The 19,664-nt window shown below is 53.7% G+C and overlaps 10 protein-coding genes across 10 annotated transcripts; 6 read left to right on the forward strand and 4 right to left on the reverse strand.

Annotated features, from left to right (window-relative positions):
* Window positions 1-49: 49 nt before the first annotated feature.
* Window positions 50-1,529, forward strand: N7474_005559 (uncharacterized protein; the record flags this gene model as incomplete). Its single annotated transcript, XM_057196974.1, has 2 exons — window positions 50-131; window positions 565-1,529. 2 exons carry the CDS (start codon window positions 50-52, stop codon window positions 1,527-1,529), a joined length of 1,047 nt encoding a protein of 348 aa, XP_057054370.1.
* Window positions 1,530-2,082: 553 nt separating this feature from the next.
* N7474_005560 (uncharacterized protein) lies at window positions 2,083-3,345 on the forward strand (the record flags this gene model as incomplete). The annotated part of the gene is made up of 5 exons (XM_057196975.1): window positions 2,083-2,239; window positions 2,312-2,321; window positions 2,369-2,524; window positions 2,590-2,863; window positions 2,926-3,345. 5 exons carry the CDS (start codon window positions 2,083-2,085, stop codon window positions 3,343-3,345), a joined length of 1,017 nt encoding a protein of 338 aa, XP_057054371.1.
* Window positions 3,346-3,953: 608 nt separating this feature from the next.
* N7474_005561 (mannosyltransferase complex subunit MNN9) lies at window positions 3,954-5,081 on the forward strand (the record flags this gene model as incomplete). The annotated part of the gene is made up of 1 exon (XM_057196976.1): window positions 3,954-5,081. One exon carries the CDS (start codon window positions 3,954-3,956, stop codon window positions 5,079-5,081), a length of 1,128 nt encoding a protein of 375 aa, XP_057054372.1.
* A 685-nt stretch (window positions 5,082-5,766) lies between these two features.
* On the reverse strand, window positions 5,767-6,474 carry N7474_005562 (DJ-1/PfpI family protein; the record flags this gene model as incomplete). Its single annotated transcript, XM_057196977.1, has 1 exon — window positions 5,767-6,474. One exon carries the CDS (start codon window positions 6,472-6,474, stop codon window positions 5,767-5,769), a length of 708 nt encoding a protein of 235 aa, XP_057054373.1.
* A 570-nt stretch (window positions 6,475-7,044) lies between these two features.
* On the reverse strand, window positions 7,045-7,947 carry N7474_005563 (uncharacterized protein; the record flags this gene model as incomplete). Its single annotated transcript, XM_057196978.1, has 1 exon — window positions 7,045-7,947. The coding sequence occupies one exon, from the start codon at window positions 7,945-7,947 to the stop codon at window positions 7,045-7,047; it is 903 nt and encodes a 300-aa protein (XP_057054374.1).
* Window positions 7,948-8,482: 535 nt separating this feature from the next.
* Window positions 8,483-9,712, forward strand: N7474_005564 (uncharacterized protein; the record flags this gene model as incomplete). Its single annotated transcript, XM_057196979.1, has 6 exons — window positions 8,483-8,516; window positions 8,573-8,643; window positions 8,704-8,915; window positions 8,965-9,046; window positions 9,098-9,389; window positions 9,444-9,712. The coding sequence occupies 6 exons, from the start codon at window positions 8,483-8,485 to the stop codon at window positions 9,710-9,712; spliced, it is 960 nt and encodes a 319-aa protein (XP_057054375.1).
* A 448-nt stretch (window positions 9,713-10,160) lies between these two features.
* Window positions 10,161-11,470, reverse strand: N7474_005565 (Zn(2+) transporter YKE4; the record flags this gene model as incomplete). The annotated part of the gene is made up of 3 exons (XM_057196980.1): window positions 10,161-11,077; window positions 11,134-11,284; window positions 11,339-11,470. Coding segments are annotated over 3 exons (1,200 nt in total), but the record flags the coding sequence as incomplete, so codon positions are not given.
* A 169-nt stretch (window positions 11,471-11,639) lies between these two features.
* N7474_005566 (nucleolar protein 16) lies at window positions 11,640-12,381 on the forward strand (the record flags this gene model as incomplete). The annotated part of the gene is made up of 2 exons (XM_057196981.1): window positions 11,640-11,767; window positions 11,820-12,381. The coding sequence occupies 2 exons, from the start codon at window positions 11,640-11,642 to the stop codon at window positions 12,379-12,381; spliced, it is 690 nt and encodes a 229-aa protein (XP_057054377.1).
* Window positions 12,382-12,516: 135 nt separating this feature from the next.
* Window positions 12,517-14,176, reverse strand: N7474_005567 (PEX28-32 family peroxisomal membrane protein; the record flags this gene model as incomplete). The annotated part of the gene is made up of 3 exons (XM_057196982.1): window positions 12,517-13,813; window positions 13,864-14,004; window positions 14,058-14,176. 3 exons carry the CDS (start codon window positions 14,174-14,176, stop codon window positions 12,517-12,519), a joined length of 1,557 nt encoding a protein of 518 aa, XP_057054378.1.
* Window positions 14,177-14,923: 747 nt separating this feature from the next.
* Window positions 14,924-19,360, forward strand: N7474_005568 (putative protein kinase; the record flags this gene model as incomplete). Its single annotated transcript, XM_057196983.1, has 3 exons — window positions 14,924-15,023; window positions 15,075-15,267; window positions 15,349-19,360. The coding sequence occupies 3 exons, from the start codon at window positions 14,924-14,926 to the stop codon at window positions 19,358-19,360; spliced, it is 4,305 nt and encodes a 1,434-aa protein (XP_057054379.1).
* Window positions 19,361-19,664: the final 304 nt, after the last annotated feature.

Genomic DNA, 19,664 nt, shown 5'->3' on the forward strand with positions numbered 1-19,664 from the left:
CCACTACGTCAGCGTGCGAATCAGAAATGACCTAGAGACGGCCACTCGCATGATCAACCCGCTCAGCCCGCGTCCCGCTAGGCCCGGATCGGGCGACGATGAAGAACTCGTCAGCCGTTGGGGACGTTCCGGTGCCTTGAAAATCGCTCGATTGAGGGTCAGGAGGAATGCGCATGAGGGAGAGGGAGGATGATGGTTTCACAGGTGCCTGGCAGGGGGACAGAGGGGGAGAGAGAGAGAGGTACAAGTCAATAAATAGTTCTATGGCCCTAACTGTGCTTCACACAAAAGATGTTTCGGACCGTCCTGTGTTCAGTTGGGCCATAATTGATTCATTCCGCCAGGGGCCCTAAACGACGGTATGTGCCTAGCATGACGCCATGGTGTTGGGTGGGCCCATCCCTAACTGGTTCTAGATGGGAATGCGCAAGAAACCCGTCCAGCCCTCTTTCTCTTCTTCCGCTTCTTCTTCCTCCTCCTTCTATCCTTCTTCACTCTCCAGTCAGTCCCTTCTCCCCGATGTCACCAAATCCAGAATAATATCCCCTTGCTCACCGGTGACAGGCCTCGCTTCCTCCGACTACACTCCCCCCGGTCGGAACGACCTAGAACGGCTGATCATCAAACACGGCTACCCCACTCCTATTGTCCTGTCGTCCCTGCGTGATTTGACGGCCACACAATCCCCATATAACCCGCCCTCGCGCTCTTGTTCCTGCTCGAATCACTTCGAGACTCGTCTGTCTCCTTCCACCACCCGTCCCATCCCGATCCCCCGACCGCGCCGGCCGCCTCCCATCTACGACGATCTTCCTGTGACTCCACTGACAGGCCGATTCGAGACGGACGTCTATCTGCGCGAGTGGGAACTCTCATCGCTCTCTGCCCGCTCCCAACGAGCCCAATCTCCCCTCCGCTCCGGCCGTCGTGGCCGACACTACTCCTCGCGCACCAGCAAGCCGTCAAGGATGCGCGCTGACCACTCACCCTTCGACTACTCGTCGCTTGTCTCGCCCACCACTATGTCCAGGTCACCACGCCGCTCGTCGTCCCCTCCCCCTCCCCGCTCTCTCCCTCAAAACCAGGGCAAATCCGTGCCCGGGTTTCAACTCGGCAGTCTCCCTCGCTTCCACCCGGCTGTCTACCAGTCCACCTCGACGTCACACAATGCGACCGGCCAACCATCGTCCCCCCGACAGTCTCGCCAACACCACACATATCGCACCTCGAGCGGGTCACGCGACATGATGTGGCAGTATCGCGACTGGATGGACAATGGCTCTCCCGGTCCGTCGGCCCCACGCCTGGATCCGCTGAGCAGTCCTGGCCCGGTTACCCCGCTGGCCCTGGAAGACGCCCAGGGGTATTTTGTCAGCAGTGGCTCAGCCAAGGCCGCCTCTGAGCGAGCTTCCCGAGAGGTGGGCAACAAGCAGGCCGGCCCGTCGCCCGAACTTGTGGAGAAACTGATCGCTCGCGAGAACGAGCGCACTCGACAGAAGAATCGCAAATCCGCAAAGGGTTGGCCGTGATATTTTCTTCTCAGCTGCATTATTCATCGTGGTGTTTTTATTTTCCAGGTTGTTTCTGTCCGTCCTGGAGACCAATCCCCCCGGTCGCATTCCTGTCCTTTTCTCTTCTTTTCTGCCTGGGTAGAAAAAAGGGGCTCTGTCTGGGTTTAGGAGGGTCGTTTTGTTTCTGTTTATTGTTTATTGCATCGACCACCGAGTCTGCGCCTGTCCATTACGAGATCATGTGTCTAGTTATACCCCATATAGTCCGACCCTGCATCCTGAGGCATCATCACCTCACCGGAGATGTCCCATTCCTCCCCGGAACTGCGGGGCCCTTCAACCCGCGCGGATCAACTGAGAATCCCGTATTTTCTCTGGATTCTCCTTCAATTGCTTTTCCTTTAATTCGATTTCCCCAGAAATCAGTACCTGCGCTCTAATTGCCCAAAAAGTTTTGCTCCGCTTCCCCTGGTCCCTTATCGGCCTATCCGTCGCCACTCCGATCGCGGTCACATCCTCCACCCCTCAAAAGTACCTGGCGTCTGCGACGCATTGATCGCTGCGCCCGAGCATGTCATCGGCGCAGGCGCCTGTGTCTACTGCTACACCTGCAATGACGGCTGTACCGGATGCCGCTGGAGGTGTGGGTAGTGCTCCCACGCCAGCAGTGAAGAAGAACTATCATGGGTTTGTGGCTGGGGTGTTTTCAGGGATTGCGAAGCTGAGCGGTATGTTTCCGTCGCTGCTTGTCTTGTCTTGTCTTTGAGCGATAGGCTAACTAACACTCTGTCTCTATTCAGTTGGTCATCCGTATGTGTATTCCCGTGGCGATACTCGAACGTCTCTAATCATCGCAGATTCGATACCGTCAAAGTCCGCCTCCAAACAAGTAAAGACGGCCACTTCCGCGGACCGCTGGATTGCACCCTGCAGACAGTCCGCAAAGAAGGTGTGCGAGGTTTATACAAGGGCGCGACGCCTCCGCTGGTCGGATGGATGGTCATGGACTCTGTGTGAGTGGCATGGAACATGCTCAATCGCAATTAATTCTTCCTGGCTGACTGGACCCTTGCTACAGTATGCTCGGCTCATTGACGTTGTACCGCCGACTGCTCCTCGAGAACGTCTTCTCCAAACCTCATATTCGCCCGTGGATCCCCTTCTCGCGCAGCCAGCCAGACCTTAATGTGCTTCCGAGCTTCGGGCATGGTATAGCTGGGGTCATGGCCGGTACGACGGTTAGCTTTATTGCTGCGCCGGTCGAGCATATCAAGGCCCGGCTGCAGGTGCAGTATGCCGCGGATAAGTCGAAGCGGATGTACAGTGGTCCGATTGATTGTCTGCGCAAGATAGTAAGTTCCTTCATGTCGTCGTGTTTCCAACAATAGTTGCATTACCATAACTAACTTCTTAGACCCAAACCCATGGCATCCAGGGCCTCTACCGCGGCCTGTTCGCAACGATCCTCTTCCGCTCCTTCTTCTTCGTCTGGTGGGGCTCCTACGACGTGATAACGCGCTACATGCAGCACTCGACCTCTCTCTCTGCGCCATCTATCAATTTCTGGGCTGGTGGCATCTCCGCCCAGCTCTTTTGGCTCACCTCCTACCCGTCCGACGTGGTCAAGCAGCGTCTAATGACCGATCCCATGGGCGGAGCGCTCAATGACGGCCAGCGCCAGTTCCGTGGCTGGAAGGATGCTGCCGCGGCCGTCTGGCGAGAGCGCGGGTGGAGAGGGTACTGGCGGGGCTTCGTACCCTGCTTCTTGAGAGCGTTCCCGGCGAATGCGATGGCGCTGGTTGCGTTCGAGGGCGTGATGCGCTGGCAGACATGAACTAACACTCCTACATAGACTTGGGCTATATTACACTGTATAGACAATGGCCTTTAGAATACAATGGAATAGAAATTCATCATTAATACATACATTCCCCTGACTTGGACCGGGGTTCGCCCCTGGCTGGTGCGTGATGCAACTCACCGGCGGAGTCCGCGCCGAGGAATGCTGTACAGTGTTCTGGCCGCATCCGGCGATGAGACATCTCCCTCCGGGCGCGCTATTCTAGGAATCCCGCGATAACAGTTATTCGCTGTGCAGCTTGGGCGGGTCGTTACGATCGTCATCGGGATCGAGACCGCCGTTGAGCAAGTCGGAAGTAACATAGGGGTTGGATTAACTGGGTTCCGCCCTTTTTCCGGACAGGAGAGCACCATTATTCTTGCCTAGAATAAATCTTGACTCTTTGTTCTTCTCTCTCAGCTGCCGGGTACAACATTTTCTCATCATGTACACCTCATAGTACATAGTTCGTTGGTTCGGGCTGAAGAACGAGCGACAGATATGCCTCAGGCAGCACATTAGATCACCGTTTCAGATACAATCCATCATCGACTACTCCTTCGCACACACTCTGCGTCTCCTCCCCCGGACCCCGAACGGCCATGGCCGTCGCACGCTCGATGCGACGAACGAGTCCCGTCAGCCTGGTCTTGGCGGCTCTACTAGCATTCGGGTTCATCTGCTTCCTACTCTCCCCATCCACTCCCTCCTCCGCGGTCTCCTCGCGCCAGCGCCAACAAGACGCCGCCGAACATCCTCTCTCCCCGCCGACGAAACCCTTCTTCAAATCCCAACAATTACGCAGCGATGGCGTGCAGGCCGCCCCGCCCGTGGTGCACTACAACCTCAACACCCTCACCAGCACAGCCGACTCCCGCTCCAACAACGAGCGCATCCTCATCCTCACGCCCCTCTCGCGCTTCTTCCGCGGATACTGGGATAACCTCGTGAAACTGAACTACCCGCACGAGTTGATCTCGCTGGGGTTCATCGTCCCCAAGACGAAAGACGGCAATGCCGCAGTCGCAGCGCTGGAGAAGGCCATCGCAGAGACCCAGAACGGGCCGATAGACGCCCGTTTCGCAAGCATCAGTATCCTGCGGCAAGACTTCGAGCCGCCGCTCACGTCGCAGGACGAACAAGTCCGCCATCAGCTGGGCAGTCAGAAACTCCGCCGCGAGTCCATGTCCCGCGCACGCAACAGCCTCGTCTTCACGACCCTGGGCCCGTCCACGGAGTGGGTTCTCTGGCTGGATGCAGACATCGTGGAGACGCCTCCAACTCTTATACAAGACCTAACGAGCCACGATCGCCCCGTGATCGTCCCCAATTGCATGCAGCGCTACTACGACAAGGACGCCAGGCGATGGGCGATCCGACCCTACGACTTCAACTCGTGGATCGATAGCCAGGTCGCACAGCAACTCGCAGAATCTATGGGTCCGGATGAGATCCTGCTGGAGGGATATGCCGAGCTCGCCACCTACCGCACGCTGATGGCCTACCTCACCGACGGCGTGAACCTCGATCCGCGCCGCACAATCCCACTAGATGGTGTTGGTGGCACGGCGCTTATGGTTAAGGCTGAAGTACACCGCGATGGGGCCATGTTCCCTGCGTTCCCGTTTTATCATCTTGTTGAGACGGAGGGGTTTGCGAAGATGGTCAAGAGGTTGGGGTATGGTGTTTTTGGGTTGCCTGATTATTTCGTGAGTGTTTCCAACATCTAATCCATTCATTGTCTTACTTTCGTTTTGCTAACTCTTGGCTTAGGTATACCATTATAATGAGTAACAGGTTCGCTGAGCCAAGTCATGCTGTCTAAACAGAAAGCAGTTGCATTTTGCGCGCTGTGCGTCTACCACCAGTTCATTCATGTCGAAGCCTTTTTTTTTTCATGTCATAGGTGTCTGCGAGTTGAGGTTTGTTTTGAGCTACCTGGCAGCTGTTTGATTACTTTTTCTGTTCTTCCTTCTAGATTGGATCAGACAAAAGGGCTACATTACCGGCATCTCTATTTGAGTGATTCTGTTTTTGTGTTACTATCAAGAGTTGGTACTTGCGTGGTCTCACAGGGTTCTAAGGAGAAAGGAGCTATGAATTTAGAATGGAGTTTTGGGATTCGTGATCACGTCAAATCAATTGCATGCCAATATACTGAGTCTGTCAGGTTCCTTAAATAGAACTACTGTTTGAATGTTGAATTGCTGCCTCTAAACTCTTATCAACTGGAATTAGATTCTGTCCCGCTCCCGATGGAGAGTAATAGTACTTCTATGAGAACTATTACAAAAGATGTTTAGTAGACAACGAAACATGCAAGCGTCCAACGTAAAACTACAGTTTCGACGGTTGCAACAGGTTGTTGTAGCTGTTGACTGTTTGTGAAGATTCTTTTCTGCGGGTTTCTTCCATTTAAGGAAATACATGCGTGGAGACTTTCCTTCCAGTCGAATCATGCCGTTGTGGCAGCACATTAAATAGTCCGTCGCTGTCACGAGGTTCGTAGTCAAGAGACAGCGATCCCTGTCGGAGCACATTCAACCCAAAGTTCTCTTTCAACCAGTGGGCGAACATATCCATTCCAGCAACCGCCCCAGTGCCTGTCCAGATATTTCCATCCACAATCCACTTCTTATCTTTTGTCCATTTCACTTTGGGATATTGTTTAGCTACCCAATTATATTCCAGATTGTTGACTGTCGCATGCTTCCCATCCAGCACCCCAGTGGCCGCAACAACTGCCGCCCCAGTACAGGTAGTAAACAGTAGTTTTCCAGCGGCAACATGACGCTGGATGAACTCCACATACTTCGGTGGAACTTGGAAACGAGCTGGGTTGGGCCCGCCAACCAAGAGACAGTCCAGCTCCGGGCAGTCATCCACGGTGGTGGTAGGCGTGAGTGTCAACCCGCTTGTGAGCAGAGGGACCGGCTCCCGTGTTTCCCCAATATGATGGAAAACGAAATCGGGCGCGCGTGCGACGGCTTCTTCGTCGACTGGACCGAAGAAGCTTATGGCAGTCATGAAACGTTTGCTGGACGAATTAAGCAAGTCGCATGGACCGATGACATCAATTGCTTGATAGTCGAATACCAAGCAGCCAAAGTGGATGGGCGCCATTGAGTGTAGGGCTCTAGCGTATGGGTGCGTTGACGAGGAATGAGGAGGGCTAAGTACAGGTTGGAAGACTGAAAGTGCAGCTGGAAAGCTGACTGGGATTAACAAACTTAAATACCTGAATGCTTACTATGGAAACACATGTCTCCGTAACCACCGAGTTCTTGTGCTATTTTTATCTATTTCTAGGCGCTCCATTGCTCCTGAAAATCTTACTACGGTAACACTTTGGGTATGCCTGCGTACTTCGATTGGTTGTTACATACGGAGCTCGGTGACTCGGCAGACGAAAGCCTAGCCAAAGCCTTTGAATCGCGGAAGATGACGACGGTGGTCGCTCCTTCGGCCTCCCGATTGTTATTAATCCGGAGTCAGCCCTCTGACTACCCCACTACTGTGTCACACCCTACATCGGTACGGAAAAGATTTAGCGTTGCTAAGTGTAACTTGCGGTCCCAGCACTACGACTCTCCCTACTCGCAAGAGCTGAACGGCGCGACGAAGCTTTCTAGAGCTGTCATAGTCTCACTACTTTTCATCGTGTCTGTTATATCACAACAGATTCCTTACAATCTAGGTAGCAAACTTCTCCTTATTCTCCTCAAGCCACTGCTCAAACCTCACTGGAGTCTTGCCGGTATACTTCTGCACGTTGCCCAATCCAACCTGGCATTCCGGCACGTCCCAAATAAAGCTTCTCGGTCCGGTAACAGCCTCAACAAACCACTTGGCAGCCGGCTCTGGAAGCCCCTTCTGCAGCATATCCTCCACTGCCTGTTCCTTTCCAACAATAGTAATCTTAATTTCCTTGCCTAGGACACGGCCAATAACACACAATGCATCCTTCAATGACAACCGATCTGGCCCAACCAAAGGAATTATGCGCTCCTGTGTACCATGCGCTAGAATTACCCCAACAACTCGTCCAATGTCTTCAGGTGAGATCCAGTCGAATTCGACGTCAGGGTTAGGTAGCCTCACATTGCCTTGTGCAATCTCGTCCTTATACTGTAGCGCATTGCTCGCAAAATAAGCTGGTCGCACGACGCTCCAATGGCCACCAAAGACATCCTCAAGAGCTATCTCCACCCTGGCATGGAGATAGGGTACTATGTCAGTAGGCGGTATAGTACGTAGATCACCCTGGACGGTGAAGCTACTCAACAGAACGACGGACTCGATTCCACCTTCTTTAAGCGCCACAATGGTGCGCCTCATACCGTCTGGAATTTCATGGATTGTATATAAAAAGGCGGTTGTGGCGCCACTCTGGCGAACTGCGGCCAGAACGGTTTCAGGCTTGGCAAGGTCCGCTCGGGCTTTCGTGGCCAAGAGGCCGTTCAGGCTCGGAATGGGCTTTGAAGGATCACGCATGGCGAGAGTAACATTTGCGCCCTCTTGATTTGCCTTAAGTGCGGCAGCCGAGCCAATGCCTCCACTCGCGCCGAAAATGATAACATTGCGAGGAGAGGCCATTTGAAATGGTAGTTGTTTATTACTGATTCGATGGGGTGAAGATGAAATCAATATGCCCGGTGACTGGGAGTCTTGTTCAGGTTCTGGGGAAGACTGAATACGATGGCTCTAATACCCAGGGAAGATAGTACTGTATGTGCCACTTGGACCAGTCAAGTTGTCGAGTTGAAAAGCCCCGTAACTATTCCTGGTGCTGGCAGCCTCGTATATCGCCGAGCCGACTGTGTTGCCAAGAGCCACATCGCCGAGCCGAGTTTTTATAACCGTATAAGAAAGTGGGGTAGAAAGTTAGGTACCTGTTCGGAAATGGTCGATCGGTTTGCCCGCTGCTCATTGCACGCCTTAGGCCTCCAGTCCACTATAGATCAGCCCTCTCGGCGTGAAATTGGACGGAAGTCTCGGGCGGCCATGGGTAAGCACACTTATGAACCACCTCAGGTCCAGCCCCCAAAAGAAAGCTGCTCAAGTATTCCATCTGCTCTGCGTGACCTGAAAAGAATATCATCCTTGGCACGCTATTGATATCTGGATGAAAATGGTCAAAGTGGCAATTGCGGGTGGCTCCAGCAGTAAGTTCTACTAAGCTCCTAATAACCTCTTTGCAGCATCACTGAAATCGTAGTAGATGTTGCAGGAGAGATCGTAGAGGCACTTGCTAGTACTCAGAAACATGATATTCTAATTCTGTCCAGAAAGGTTGGGACACCATTTTTCCACTTCAGTGGCTTGGACTCTTCAACTAATTAGCAGATACAGAGTGCTCCGGTCCGCGAGGTTACACCGGGCATAGAATGGGCCAAAGTAGATTACAACAACCCAAAGCAATTGGAGCAGGTCCTACAAGGAGTGCATACTCTGCTGTCATTCGTCGTTATACAGGATGACCCAACGAGCGCGGTCCAGAAAAACCTCATTGATGCCGCAGTGCGAGCCGGCGTGAAGCGCTTTGCACCCAGCGAATGGGCCACGTAGGTTATTCGAACCCTAAGGTTGTCGGCGGTGATTGACCCTGCTCAGATCCGGTTTGGAAAATATGCGCTGGTATGCTTACAAGGGAGAAACCCGGAGATACCTCGCAGAGCTGAACTCGGATACGACGGTAAGCTTCCAAAACAGCAAGACACTTATAGATCTAAAGTATAATGAACAGGTTCTTGAGTACACGCTGTTTCAGCCAGGCTTAATTATGAACTACCTTACCTACCCCTACAAGTCTGCAGCTCACCTGCATCAAACGGAACTGCCATTCGATTTTAATAACCGCCGAGCTATTGTGCCGGATAACTACGACCAAATCTATATCACACTCACGACGATACAGGATCTTGCAAACGTGGTTGTTAAAGCCATCGATTTTAAAGGCAAGTGGCCGGTTGTTGGTGGTGTTAAAGGCACCGATATATCCCTCAAGCAACTCATTTCCATTGGGGAAAAGGTCCGAGGTATGGCTGTCAACGCTCCACATAGTAGAGATAGACTAATATTTTACAAACTAGGTGGCACGCCTTTTAAGATTGAGAAGGTGGACGCACAGCACTTTGAAACCGGGGCATGGACAGCCTCATGGACGCCGAGATTTGATCACCCTGCGATACCGTCTGAGCTAGTCACAGATGCTCTCTCAAAAATGGTGGTTTCAGGTATCTTGTCGGGTATCTCTGCTGGTTGTTTCAAGGTCTCGGAGGAATGGAATCAGTTACTGCATGACTACGAGTTTACTCAGGCTGAGGGCTTTTTGAGCGAGGCTTGGGCTGGTAAACCTTAGGCTTTAAACTTGATCTTTGGAGCAAATTTGAAGGCTTGGAGGAGTATGCAACATATGCTTGCTTAATTATGATTATCCCAGCCGGATCTGTGTTGTTTTGCATCATGATACTCACTTAAATGATATTGTGAAACTATACAGGTCCTTGTGTGGCTCGCGTCCTTGCCTATCGTTGAAGATTCGCAAGTCTGTTGGGTTCCTTATATATAGAACTACTGTATGAATGTTAAATTGCTTCTTCCAACCTCTATCAACTAGAAGTAGATTCTGTCTCGCTCCCAATGGAGAGTAAAACAGTACATCTATTAAATCCATTACAGAAGATGTTCAGTGGACAATGAATAAGTCAAGGTATTTCGGGCCAATCAATCCCAGGAGATCCTAAGAAACAAAGTCAGCCAGCAAGATAACCAAGCAACAAGTATGAAGGAAAAACGGAAACTTACACAAGCATAATTCCCGCTCCAACAGCAACAGCCAAAAACTGAGTCACCGTCTTCCGCAGCTCAAGCGCCTTGTTGGGGCCAGTTTCAAGCAACTCCGGGATGACAGCGACAGTACCAACATAAAGGAAGGTACCCGCCGTAAAAGGAAGAAGCATGTCTCCCCACGAGAGACTAGTACCCAGCAAACCAGCCGCAGCGCCGGTGTCTTCCGCAACACCACTGCCGCCAAACTCTTGCACAGTAATACCGATCAAGGTACCCAGGAAAGCACCTACGGCAGTAACGAACTGGGCGCCCATGGCCTTGCGCTTGGAGAAACCAGACTGCACGAGAAGAGCAAAGTCGCCGACCTCGTGCGGGATCTCGTGGAAGAAGACTGCGACGGTGGTGGTTGCTCCGAGGGTTGGCGAGGCGTAGAAGGAGGAAGAGAGAGCGAGACCATCGGTGATATTGTGGGTGAAATCAGCAATCAGGTTGAGGTAGCCGCCCAGCTTGACGCTGGGATTGATTTCTTTCGCGGGGACGGAGGGCGAGGAGTCAGATTTGGAGGCGGACTTGCGCTTCTTGACATCTCCACTGGATTTGGACTTGGAGTCGGAGCTGCTCGTCGTGGCTGAAGTGTCAGTGTGCGCGTGACCGTGGGAATGGTCGTGACCACCCTCGCCGCCGGTTGCGATGCGCAGGGCCTTGTCCATGGCTACGAAGGTGAAGAATCCCACCATGATACCCAGGCCCAAGAGGAGATTCTTATTCGGCTCGACCATTACGAAGCTCACATGATCTGGCGAGTCCTCGCCCAGGAAGATCTCAGGGAGGAGGTGGAAGAGCGTGTCACCCAGCAGGCCTCCGACAGCGAAGGCGACCATGATAGAGAGCGAGGACGGGTCAATGTTCGGAGGACATAGTGCCAGCAAAAAATCTAGATAGTATTACTGTTAGTCTGTGGTCAATTGAGACCAGTAAGCGAGGACGTACTGGGTGGGCCGGAGATATAAGCAGTGGCCAGAAGCGCGTTCACAGCTGGGCTGCCGGGGAAAAGGACTGCGAAGATCTTCGAAGTGAGACTGGCAGTCTGCGGACTAGTAGCACGCTTGTGCTCATTGAGAGACTCCACCAGCGGGCAGTTCTGCATGCAAGCGTGAGCAATTGTCGTCCAGCACGAAATCTCCTGGGGTCATACCTGCAATTGGTCCTCAATCTGGCTGACAGAGAGGCCGCCGGGGTGGGCATTGGCTGCAGCCAGTGCCGAAAACAAGATACATCCAGCAGCGAGGGCAACGCCCGTCCTGCGCGAAGGAAGAAGCCAAGCCATTGAGGGAGGGAGGGATAATGGAAGAAGAACAACAACATACGTTATCCTTATCGCCCCATCACGAGGGATTCGTCAAACACGCCAAGACCGACAGTGCAAACACCGTCGAAAAAAGTTCCGCGATAACATTTATCTTTGCACTTCTTCAACACCACCAACAATAATAATCATGGGCAAGGTTTTACAGAAGAAGAAGAGCCGGTCGGGCTTGTCCAAGTCTCGGCCGAAGGACAGTCGTCTCAAGAGTGGCAACAAGAAGATCAATGTGCTGGGCAATGCCATCATCGCTGAAAACTGGTATGTTCCCTCCCATCCCCTCCCAGAACAGCAGCTGACCTCGAGGAAAAAGGGACAAAAACTTGACCCTCACCCAGAACTACCGCCGTCTGGGCCTCATGCACAAACTCAATGCACCAACCGGTGGCAAAGAGCGACTCCCGGGCCAAGGCGAAGCCGCCGACAGCTCCCTGCACATCAAGGGCAGCGCCAAAGCGGCTGCGCAGATCGGACTGGGCGAGACGCGGGTGGAACGTGATCCAGAGACAGGCAAGATCCTGCGCGTGATTAAAGACGACGACGAGATCGAGGTTGCGGGCTACAAGCGGCGGCGCGCGAACCCACTCAACGACCCGCTGAATGATCTCTCCGACAACGAGGATATTCTCCCAGATGTCTCAAACTCGGCCATTGTGCAGCAGCTGGAGCGCCAGGCTGATGTGGAGGACAAGAAGGTTACAGCTAAGAAGCCGCGGCATCAGAGCGAGCGGGAGTCTGGGTGGATTATGCAATTGATCGAGAAGCATGGTGATAATCTTGCCGCGATGGTGAGGGATCGCAAGCTGAATCCCATGCAGCAGTCGGAGGGGGATCTGCGAAGGAGAATCAATAAGTGGAAGAAGAGCCAGGCGTGATCTTGTTGTGATCCATCATTTCGTGGCGCGTTGGGCGTTTCTTTGGGATTAGATTTGTGTGATTTACTACAAGTGATGGAAGATATAGTATATTTTCCGCTATGTACAAATCCTCAATGTCATAGCAATGATCTATCAATGGCGCTCGAGAGTCGAGTAGGTGACATGGCCTGGACCCTTTGGTGGAATACTCACGCGCTGCACCACCCGCACCCAGCGCCGGCGCCGCCATTCGCCCACGCCATAGGATGCCATTGCGCCCTCTTCCCAGTCGCGAGTAGTAGATTTGCCCTTATCCTTGGTCGAAGAACCGGCGGAACTGGACTTGGTCTTTGAAGAGGGCGTTGGCTCCGGCTTCAGATCTCCGTAGGTGAGAGCGGTAATATCATCCTCCTCTTGACCATCAGAGCTCGCGGGTAGATCCCACACCCAGCCACCGACCTCATCGATGATAGCATTGCCTTCCGCGGTTACACCGGGGATCTCAAAACCAACGCCGGTGATCATTCGCTCCACCACCCACTCGCGGCAGTCCAGGTCGAGCTCCCATTTTTTGCTCTTCCACATCCATCCCGAAGGGGCATTGACATCCTCAAAAAATCGGCATCCTCGAGGTCGATCACCGGCAATCCGCGACGGTGAAAGAGGGTCGTAGGGTTGAGGGCTGAACAGGAAATTCTCCCATCTTCGTTCTGAGCCCCCCGAAACTCGATGCTGGAGCTCGAAGATCTCGACTTCACGTTCCTCCGGGTCCGTGTCTAATGAGATATCTGCCAATTGCTCCATATTTGCGATTGCCACTGAAGGAGACATGAGTCCTTTATTTTCGGTCGGGGGCGCATCCAGATCTGTTGAGCCTCCGCTCACATCGCGGATCAAATCCACGAAAAACTGACGGACGGATGGGTGATTTGACAGGAGTGCCGCGTTGCCACCTGCCAGCATGATCCAGCGCAGCGGCACTAGATGCGCCGTCATAAACAGCAGCGCGGTGACAATGGTGCAAGACAGAAACACAGCCGACGATAGTTTTTCATTCGAAAAGTTCGTCAGCGGCGCAATCACGGCGATGAGCGCATCGTGGACGTCCGAGAAGTCAGCCATGCAGTTCTGTAGGTCTCGCATGTTCCGGAAGAAATCCTTGGAAGTCTCCGGGGCGGGTTTGATCGTTCTCGCCGGCGCCAACGCGGGTCCGTCGTAGGAATAATACGGGGTGGTGCTGGATGTAGATGTTGTCGGGGGAGGGGGATGGCGGGTTATGAATGTCGGAACCATGATAGATAACAGCAGCACTGCAAGAGGTAGTACCAGGATTAGGTGTGGTTCCAAACAGATGAAAGAGTACACGAAGAGCAATGATAGCGTGTGGGTGGGTTGCTTCCAGCTCAGCAGCCGCTCAACTCGGGCCTGGAACAAGAATACGACGCCGATTCTACCCAGTCTCAGTCATGATAGTTGAATACAGGCACAAGATGATCTTACCTGGCATTGAAGCGACGGAAGTTGTTGGACATCACGGGCAGACTAAAGGACGGCCGCTTGGGGGACGTCGCGAGGACCGCGTCGCCCGAGGGATTTGTATCATCCTCGTCATCATCCGTCGGGGCGACTTGTTGCAGGATCCTGGGAGTGGGTATCAGATATCTGGAAATCGACTAGCTCTTGAGAAACCATACTTGGTAAATAACCGGTCCTGCAGCGATGGCGAACTTGTACGCTCAGCCTTGGGCTTGATGTTGAGCATGGGCACCGGCTCGTCGCGGTTGACCAGAGCCTCGGGGGTATATTCATTCATGGTGAGCAGTCATGTTCGAGCAGAAGAAAAGACAGAAAGAAAAGAGCTGGAGGGGAAGAAGTTGGTTCGGCACTCTTCAATCATGTGCTTCGGGCAGGGTCCGGGGTAGATTACCGAATGTAATCCACATACCAGCCCACCCAAAAGCATGGTATGGTATTACCGACGATTGTTCTGTTTGCAGCCCACCGCGAACCCCCTGAGCGGGAAGTTGTGCATCGTTGATGGTGGAGCTTCAACACGTCTCAATTTCCCTTTTTCCTCTCTTCTGTCTCTCTCTCTCTTTTCTCTCTCTCTGATTTCTCTCCTCCCCTGCTTCTACTTCCCATTCCCTCTGTGGTGTTCCATACTGACACCTTCAATGAACCCTTAATTACTTGTTGGCTTTGTTGGTGGGGACTTATATCCAGCGCTTTTTCTCCAGTTACCGCCTTGTGGACTTTCTCCAACTACTCCCAGCCGAATTATTTCTTGACCTGTCGCCTTCCTTCCCATACCCTCGTCTCTCTTCTCCGGGTACCACCCAGACAGCTGTTTCTCGCTTCCCCGAAATGGACCGGTAGCCGCCCATTCAACGGGTCGCGCAGCATTGTTGCTCAAGCCTCTCCTATTCGCTTTGTTGACAGGCTGCTCCTGAATGCAACCCTTACGACCGGACCCTGCTAGAGCAGTTCCCCGGATTCCTCACCTTTTGACAGTATCGCCTGCACCGCGTCTCGCGGTAGGGTAACCTTGGATCTTTGGACAATGCCGGCCAAAACTTCGCAGGCTTCGGGGAGGGGTCATACTAGCAAAGTTCAATCCCGCTCATCCAATCCGTCGAGAAACGATGACTCGGGATCCGGAGGTAAGAACATTCTGCGGGAGGCTGCAGCTGGATTCTGACGAAACAAAATAGTAGACGCCCCGGCTCGGCGGCGCTTGCAAAAAGCGGCCTCCACCACCTTCCACTCCAACGCCTCGTCCAATGCGGACTCCCAGTCCTCCATGGATGCGGCAGGTCTACGTGCAGGGGGAATGAGTAGTAGACGACTATCGATTCGGGAGAAGATCCCCCAGGGCCCGCGACCGCAGGAGTCATCGCGGTGGAGGTATGGTTTTTGATGCTTTGCTCGCCCCTGATCACCTGGGTGGTCCAGCACGCCAGAACAATGTTGACACTCTTACTACAGCAAACCCACCGGCCCTTATTTCCATTCCGAAAACTCCTCTGTCGATTCCACGAACAATTCAACAAAAAACCTTTCCCTCCGGACGGCGAGTGTGGGAAACGTGTCAAGCCAATCCCCACCGGAGCCCACAGAATTCCTAGCCCCAATCAACTTCGATGACTTCCACAACAGCATCATGGCCGAGCCAAGCTTGAACCATTTCCCCATGCCCGGAAATAGCGGGACGGGGTCTGAAAATCGCGACTCGAGCTTCTCAACCAACAGCACCTGGACGAACAATAGCTACGACAGCAGTAGTATTTCGGAGCGGACAAAAGCTTCCTCTCGTCGCAAGAGTGAAGTATCTCGTCTCAATTCGCAGAATCAGATCCCAAACCCCGGGTTATCAGCTTCATCTGCCAACGCCCGCACTCGCCGTCAGAGCTCTGTTCAAGCAGCAGCAGCAGCAGGGGCCGCTACGTCTTCACGAGGGTCGCGAAAATCTATTGGCGGTGGTGCATTTGCGCCCACGAATGCGTCGGCGAGACGCGCCAGCCTAAGTGCTCGCAAAGCTAGTACGGATACAACTCGGACGGAGTCGACCAATAATTTGCTTCTTCCCCGGGCCCAGCAATCGGAGTTTAATGATGGGGCCAAAGTTCCAACCTCCATTCGAAGTCTCAAAGCAAAGTCCTTCCAGCCCGGTCCACGAGAGCCTCGGGGGAATTTCTTGACCGCATCTGGGTCTGCGTCAACCCCCGATCATTCACGTTCTTCTTCTACTAATGCTGTGCGAACACCCGTCCGGAACGCTTCCGGAGCGCCTGGCACCCCCTCCTCATCGTCCAAGCGCATGTCTGTTATGCCATCGCATGCCACGGGGCTGGGCGCTCGCACCATCAGCCCTACAGATGCTCGGCGGATGAAGCGAATGTCGATTGCACAGCCGGCTCCTCCAATGCCAAACACGCCCCCAACGCAGACGGACCCTCTCCCAACCCGTCCGCTGTCATCAACTATGTCTCCGTCTTTCATCCCCAGGAAGAGCGTCACCCCTTCCTCCAACCGAACAACGCCAGACCCGAACCGCAAGTCTTACAGCTCCGGGCTTTCCGTTTCATCCAGCACCAGCTACAATTCGGTGAGGAACTCCGCCACAATCCAACCACGACTTTCACAAAATTTCTCTTCGTCTCGTCTGCCCACGCCCAAACCGCGTGTGGAAACAACAACGAACAATAATGGGGAAGAAGTTCCGCCAGTTCCAGCAATTCCCAAGGCCTACGAGTCCCCCAAAGGCGAATTCGATCCTCCATTCTTCCCTGCGCCGAGAAAATCGAGCTTGCCTGGTGATCTTGGGCTGGTGAGGAGCTCTCGGGAATCCGACTCGGACGTACCCAATGTGCGCGGTGTCCGTAAAGATGGGAACAGAACGGCCAAAACACCGGATGTCAGGACAAGAACATCCACTGTGATTAGCGGTAGAAAGGGCTTGCAACCGTTGAAACTGCCGCCCCTGAATTTACTTCCCCTGAGTACGCCGATGACGACCAAGATCGAGGCTTTGCGGGACAGAGAAACCGACGACCGCCAGACGCACACGCCATCCAATCAAATTATCTCAAAGACTCCTACAACACCGTTGACCGCATCTAGGGCCAATTTGTGGCCTTACCGTGACGATGATGATCGTGGACCTTTCATCCAAGCACGAAGCAGCACCTCTCACTTCGCCCTGAGCTCCACGTCAACAGCGGCTCTGCGAACAGCCAGCAGCACTAGTGCATGGGATTCTCTTGACACTCCCCTTAGCGCTCGGAATATCTCTCCCTATGCCTCTTATACACTGCCCAAGAGTGGCACGGAACTCAACCACCTCCGTCAGCATGTCAGTGGCGATTATTCTACCCGAACATCGCAGTCAAACAAATTGACCGGCCCGCGGCCGCAAACCCAGTCTGCCATCCTCGCCCCGGCCCCAGAACGGCTCAGCCAGATGTCGACGCCGTCGGAGCCGGAAAGCACCGCCGCCTCGAGTTCGTCTGCCCGGAACCAGCTCCAGGTGACGCGGGTTCGCAGTAACTCGAAGACTCTGAAGGCGCCTGAGGTCAATACGGACCCCGCCAAGTACGACAACATGCCGCCGCCCAAGCTGCCCGCATCTGCAACATGGAACAACCTGTCTTCAGTGACGTCAACCAGTCCCAGTTTCAAGCAGTCGTACCTCAAGCCGCGGCGGCAGCCGTCAATCTCGAGTTCAACCAACCCGGCGGCTGCGCGAAAGGCTAGCGTGGGCAGTGACAAAAGCCTTGTACTTGAACCAACTCCTTCAAATGACTCTGCTGAAAGCGACAACTCGCAGAAGCGGGGCCCTAGCGCATATGTGTCTCCAGTGCACAAGATTATCAGCTCCGCCCGGTCCAGGGATGCTGCCTCTCCTCGATCTACCGATGCCAACGTCGATGCTGATGTGGTAGTGGCCGACGAGGAAATGAGAAAGCTAGGGTCCAAGCGAAAAGATTTCGAAAAAGCGGCACGGGAGTTGGACGAGTTGCGCCGCAAGGCAGGACCAAAGGATCGTGTTAGTCCCGCACAGGCCTTGAAGATGGCGAACCTCAACATCTTCGAGAGGGGCGAGATTATCGACTACCGGGATATCTTTTTCTGCGGGACGCAGAATGCTAAGAAGCATGTCGGTGACCTGCACTCGGGTGCTGCAAACTTTGGATACGACGATGACCGGGGAGACTACAACATCGTGATCGGCGATCACCTGGCGTACCGATATGAGGTTGTCGATGTCCTGGGCAAGGGTAGCTTTGGGCAGGTCGTGCGATGTGTCGACCACAAGACAGGTGCTCTCGTTGCAGTGAAGATCATTCGGAACAAAAAGCGATTCCACCAGCAAGCGTTGATCGAGGTCAATCTCTTGCAAAAACTCAAGGAATGGGATCCTCATCGTCGTCATAGTGTGGTCAACTTCACCCAGAGCTTCTACTTCCGTGGCCATCTCTGTATCTCGACCGAGCTTCTTGGCATGAACCTCTACGAGTTCATCAAAGCGCACGACTTCCGCGGCTTCTCGCTAAAACTGATTCGTCGTTTCACGAAGCAAATGCTAGGCAGTCTTGTGCTTTTGCATGCGAAGAAGGTGATCCACTGCGACCTGAAACCGGAGAACATTCTTCTTGTGCATCCGTTGAATTCGGAAATTCGGGTCATCGACTTTGGGTCCAGCTGCTTCGAAAATGAAAAGGTCTACACCTACATTCAGAGTCGCTTTTACCGTTCACCCGAAGTCATTCTCGGGATGTCCTACGGCATGCCGATCGATATGTGGAGTCTGGGCTGCATTCTGGCTGAGTTGTTCACGGGCTATCCGATCTTCCCCGGAGAGAACGAGCAAGAGCAATTGGCCTGCATCATGGAAGTTTTTGGTCCTCCAGAGAAGCATTTGATTGAGAAGAGCACGCGAAAGAAGCTGTTTTTTGATTCTCTGGGCAAACCACGCCTTACTGTCTCCTCCAAGGGTCGAAGACGGCGCCCCAGCTCCAAGGAACTCCGGCAAGCCCTCAAGTGCGACGATGAGGCCTTCCTCGACTTTCTCAGCCGCTGTCTGCGCTGGGATCCTGCTCGGCGGCTCTCCCCCCACGACGCATTGAAGCACGAGTTCATCACCGGCATCAAGACGATCGCCCGGCCTCGGATGTATGCTGCCGCCAACGCCAACAACTCACCCGTCAAGCGAGGGACCACCGCAAGGCCCCTTCCTGAGCCGCCCGGAACCGGTCTGAAGAACGGCACTGTCGTGCGCAATCGTGATGCCTCGGGCAATTCTCCGGTCAAGGGCTCCAGCGGGAAGCGCCATTCAACCGTCAGCGGTCTGCCAACGAGCACGCCTGCCAAGCGCGCCTCCAACAACCCCACGACGCCCGGGTCCGGGCTCCCTCGCGCCTCGGCACGGAGTATGAGTGGGAAGGCAGATCTGGCGACTGCGGCGGCCGCGACCAGCCTGGTGAGTCGAGGCCAATAAAGCCCCAGGCCAAGAGCAAAAATGCTAATCCGTCCAACCACCAGCGGACTAAATAAAGTTCCCTGTCGTCGGCATTGTAATCATAGTTCACTTCTCTGTCGCGCCTTGCTTGCATCAGGTGGTTTTGTCATCTTCTTCTCTGCTTGTCGCAGGTCAGCGAGATGAGCCATCCATCCCATCCCCGTATATACCCTTGTTCGTTTGGGGGTCCGCATGTTTGTTTGTTTACGTTGACAGCATTTGCATCTGGCACTGTTTGTTATAACCGTCGAGTTGAGTCGCGAATACCTCTTCGTTTTATTTA

This window comes from Penicillium riverlandense (genome assembly GCF_028828495.1).
Source record: "Penicillium riverlandense strain IBT 135883 chromosome Unknown utg000003l_segment0_segment0, whole genome shotgun sequence".
NCBI classification, from domain to species: domain Eukaryota; kingdom Fungi; phylum Ascomycota; class Eurotiomycetes; order Eurotiales; family Aspergillaceae; genus Penicillium; species Penicillium riverlandense.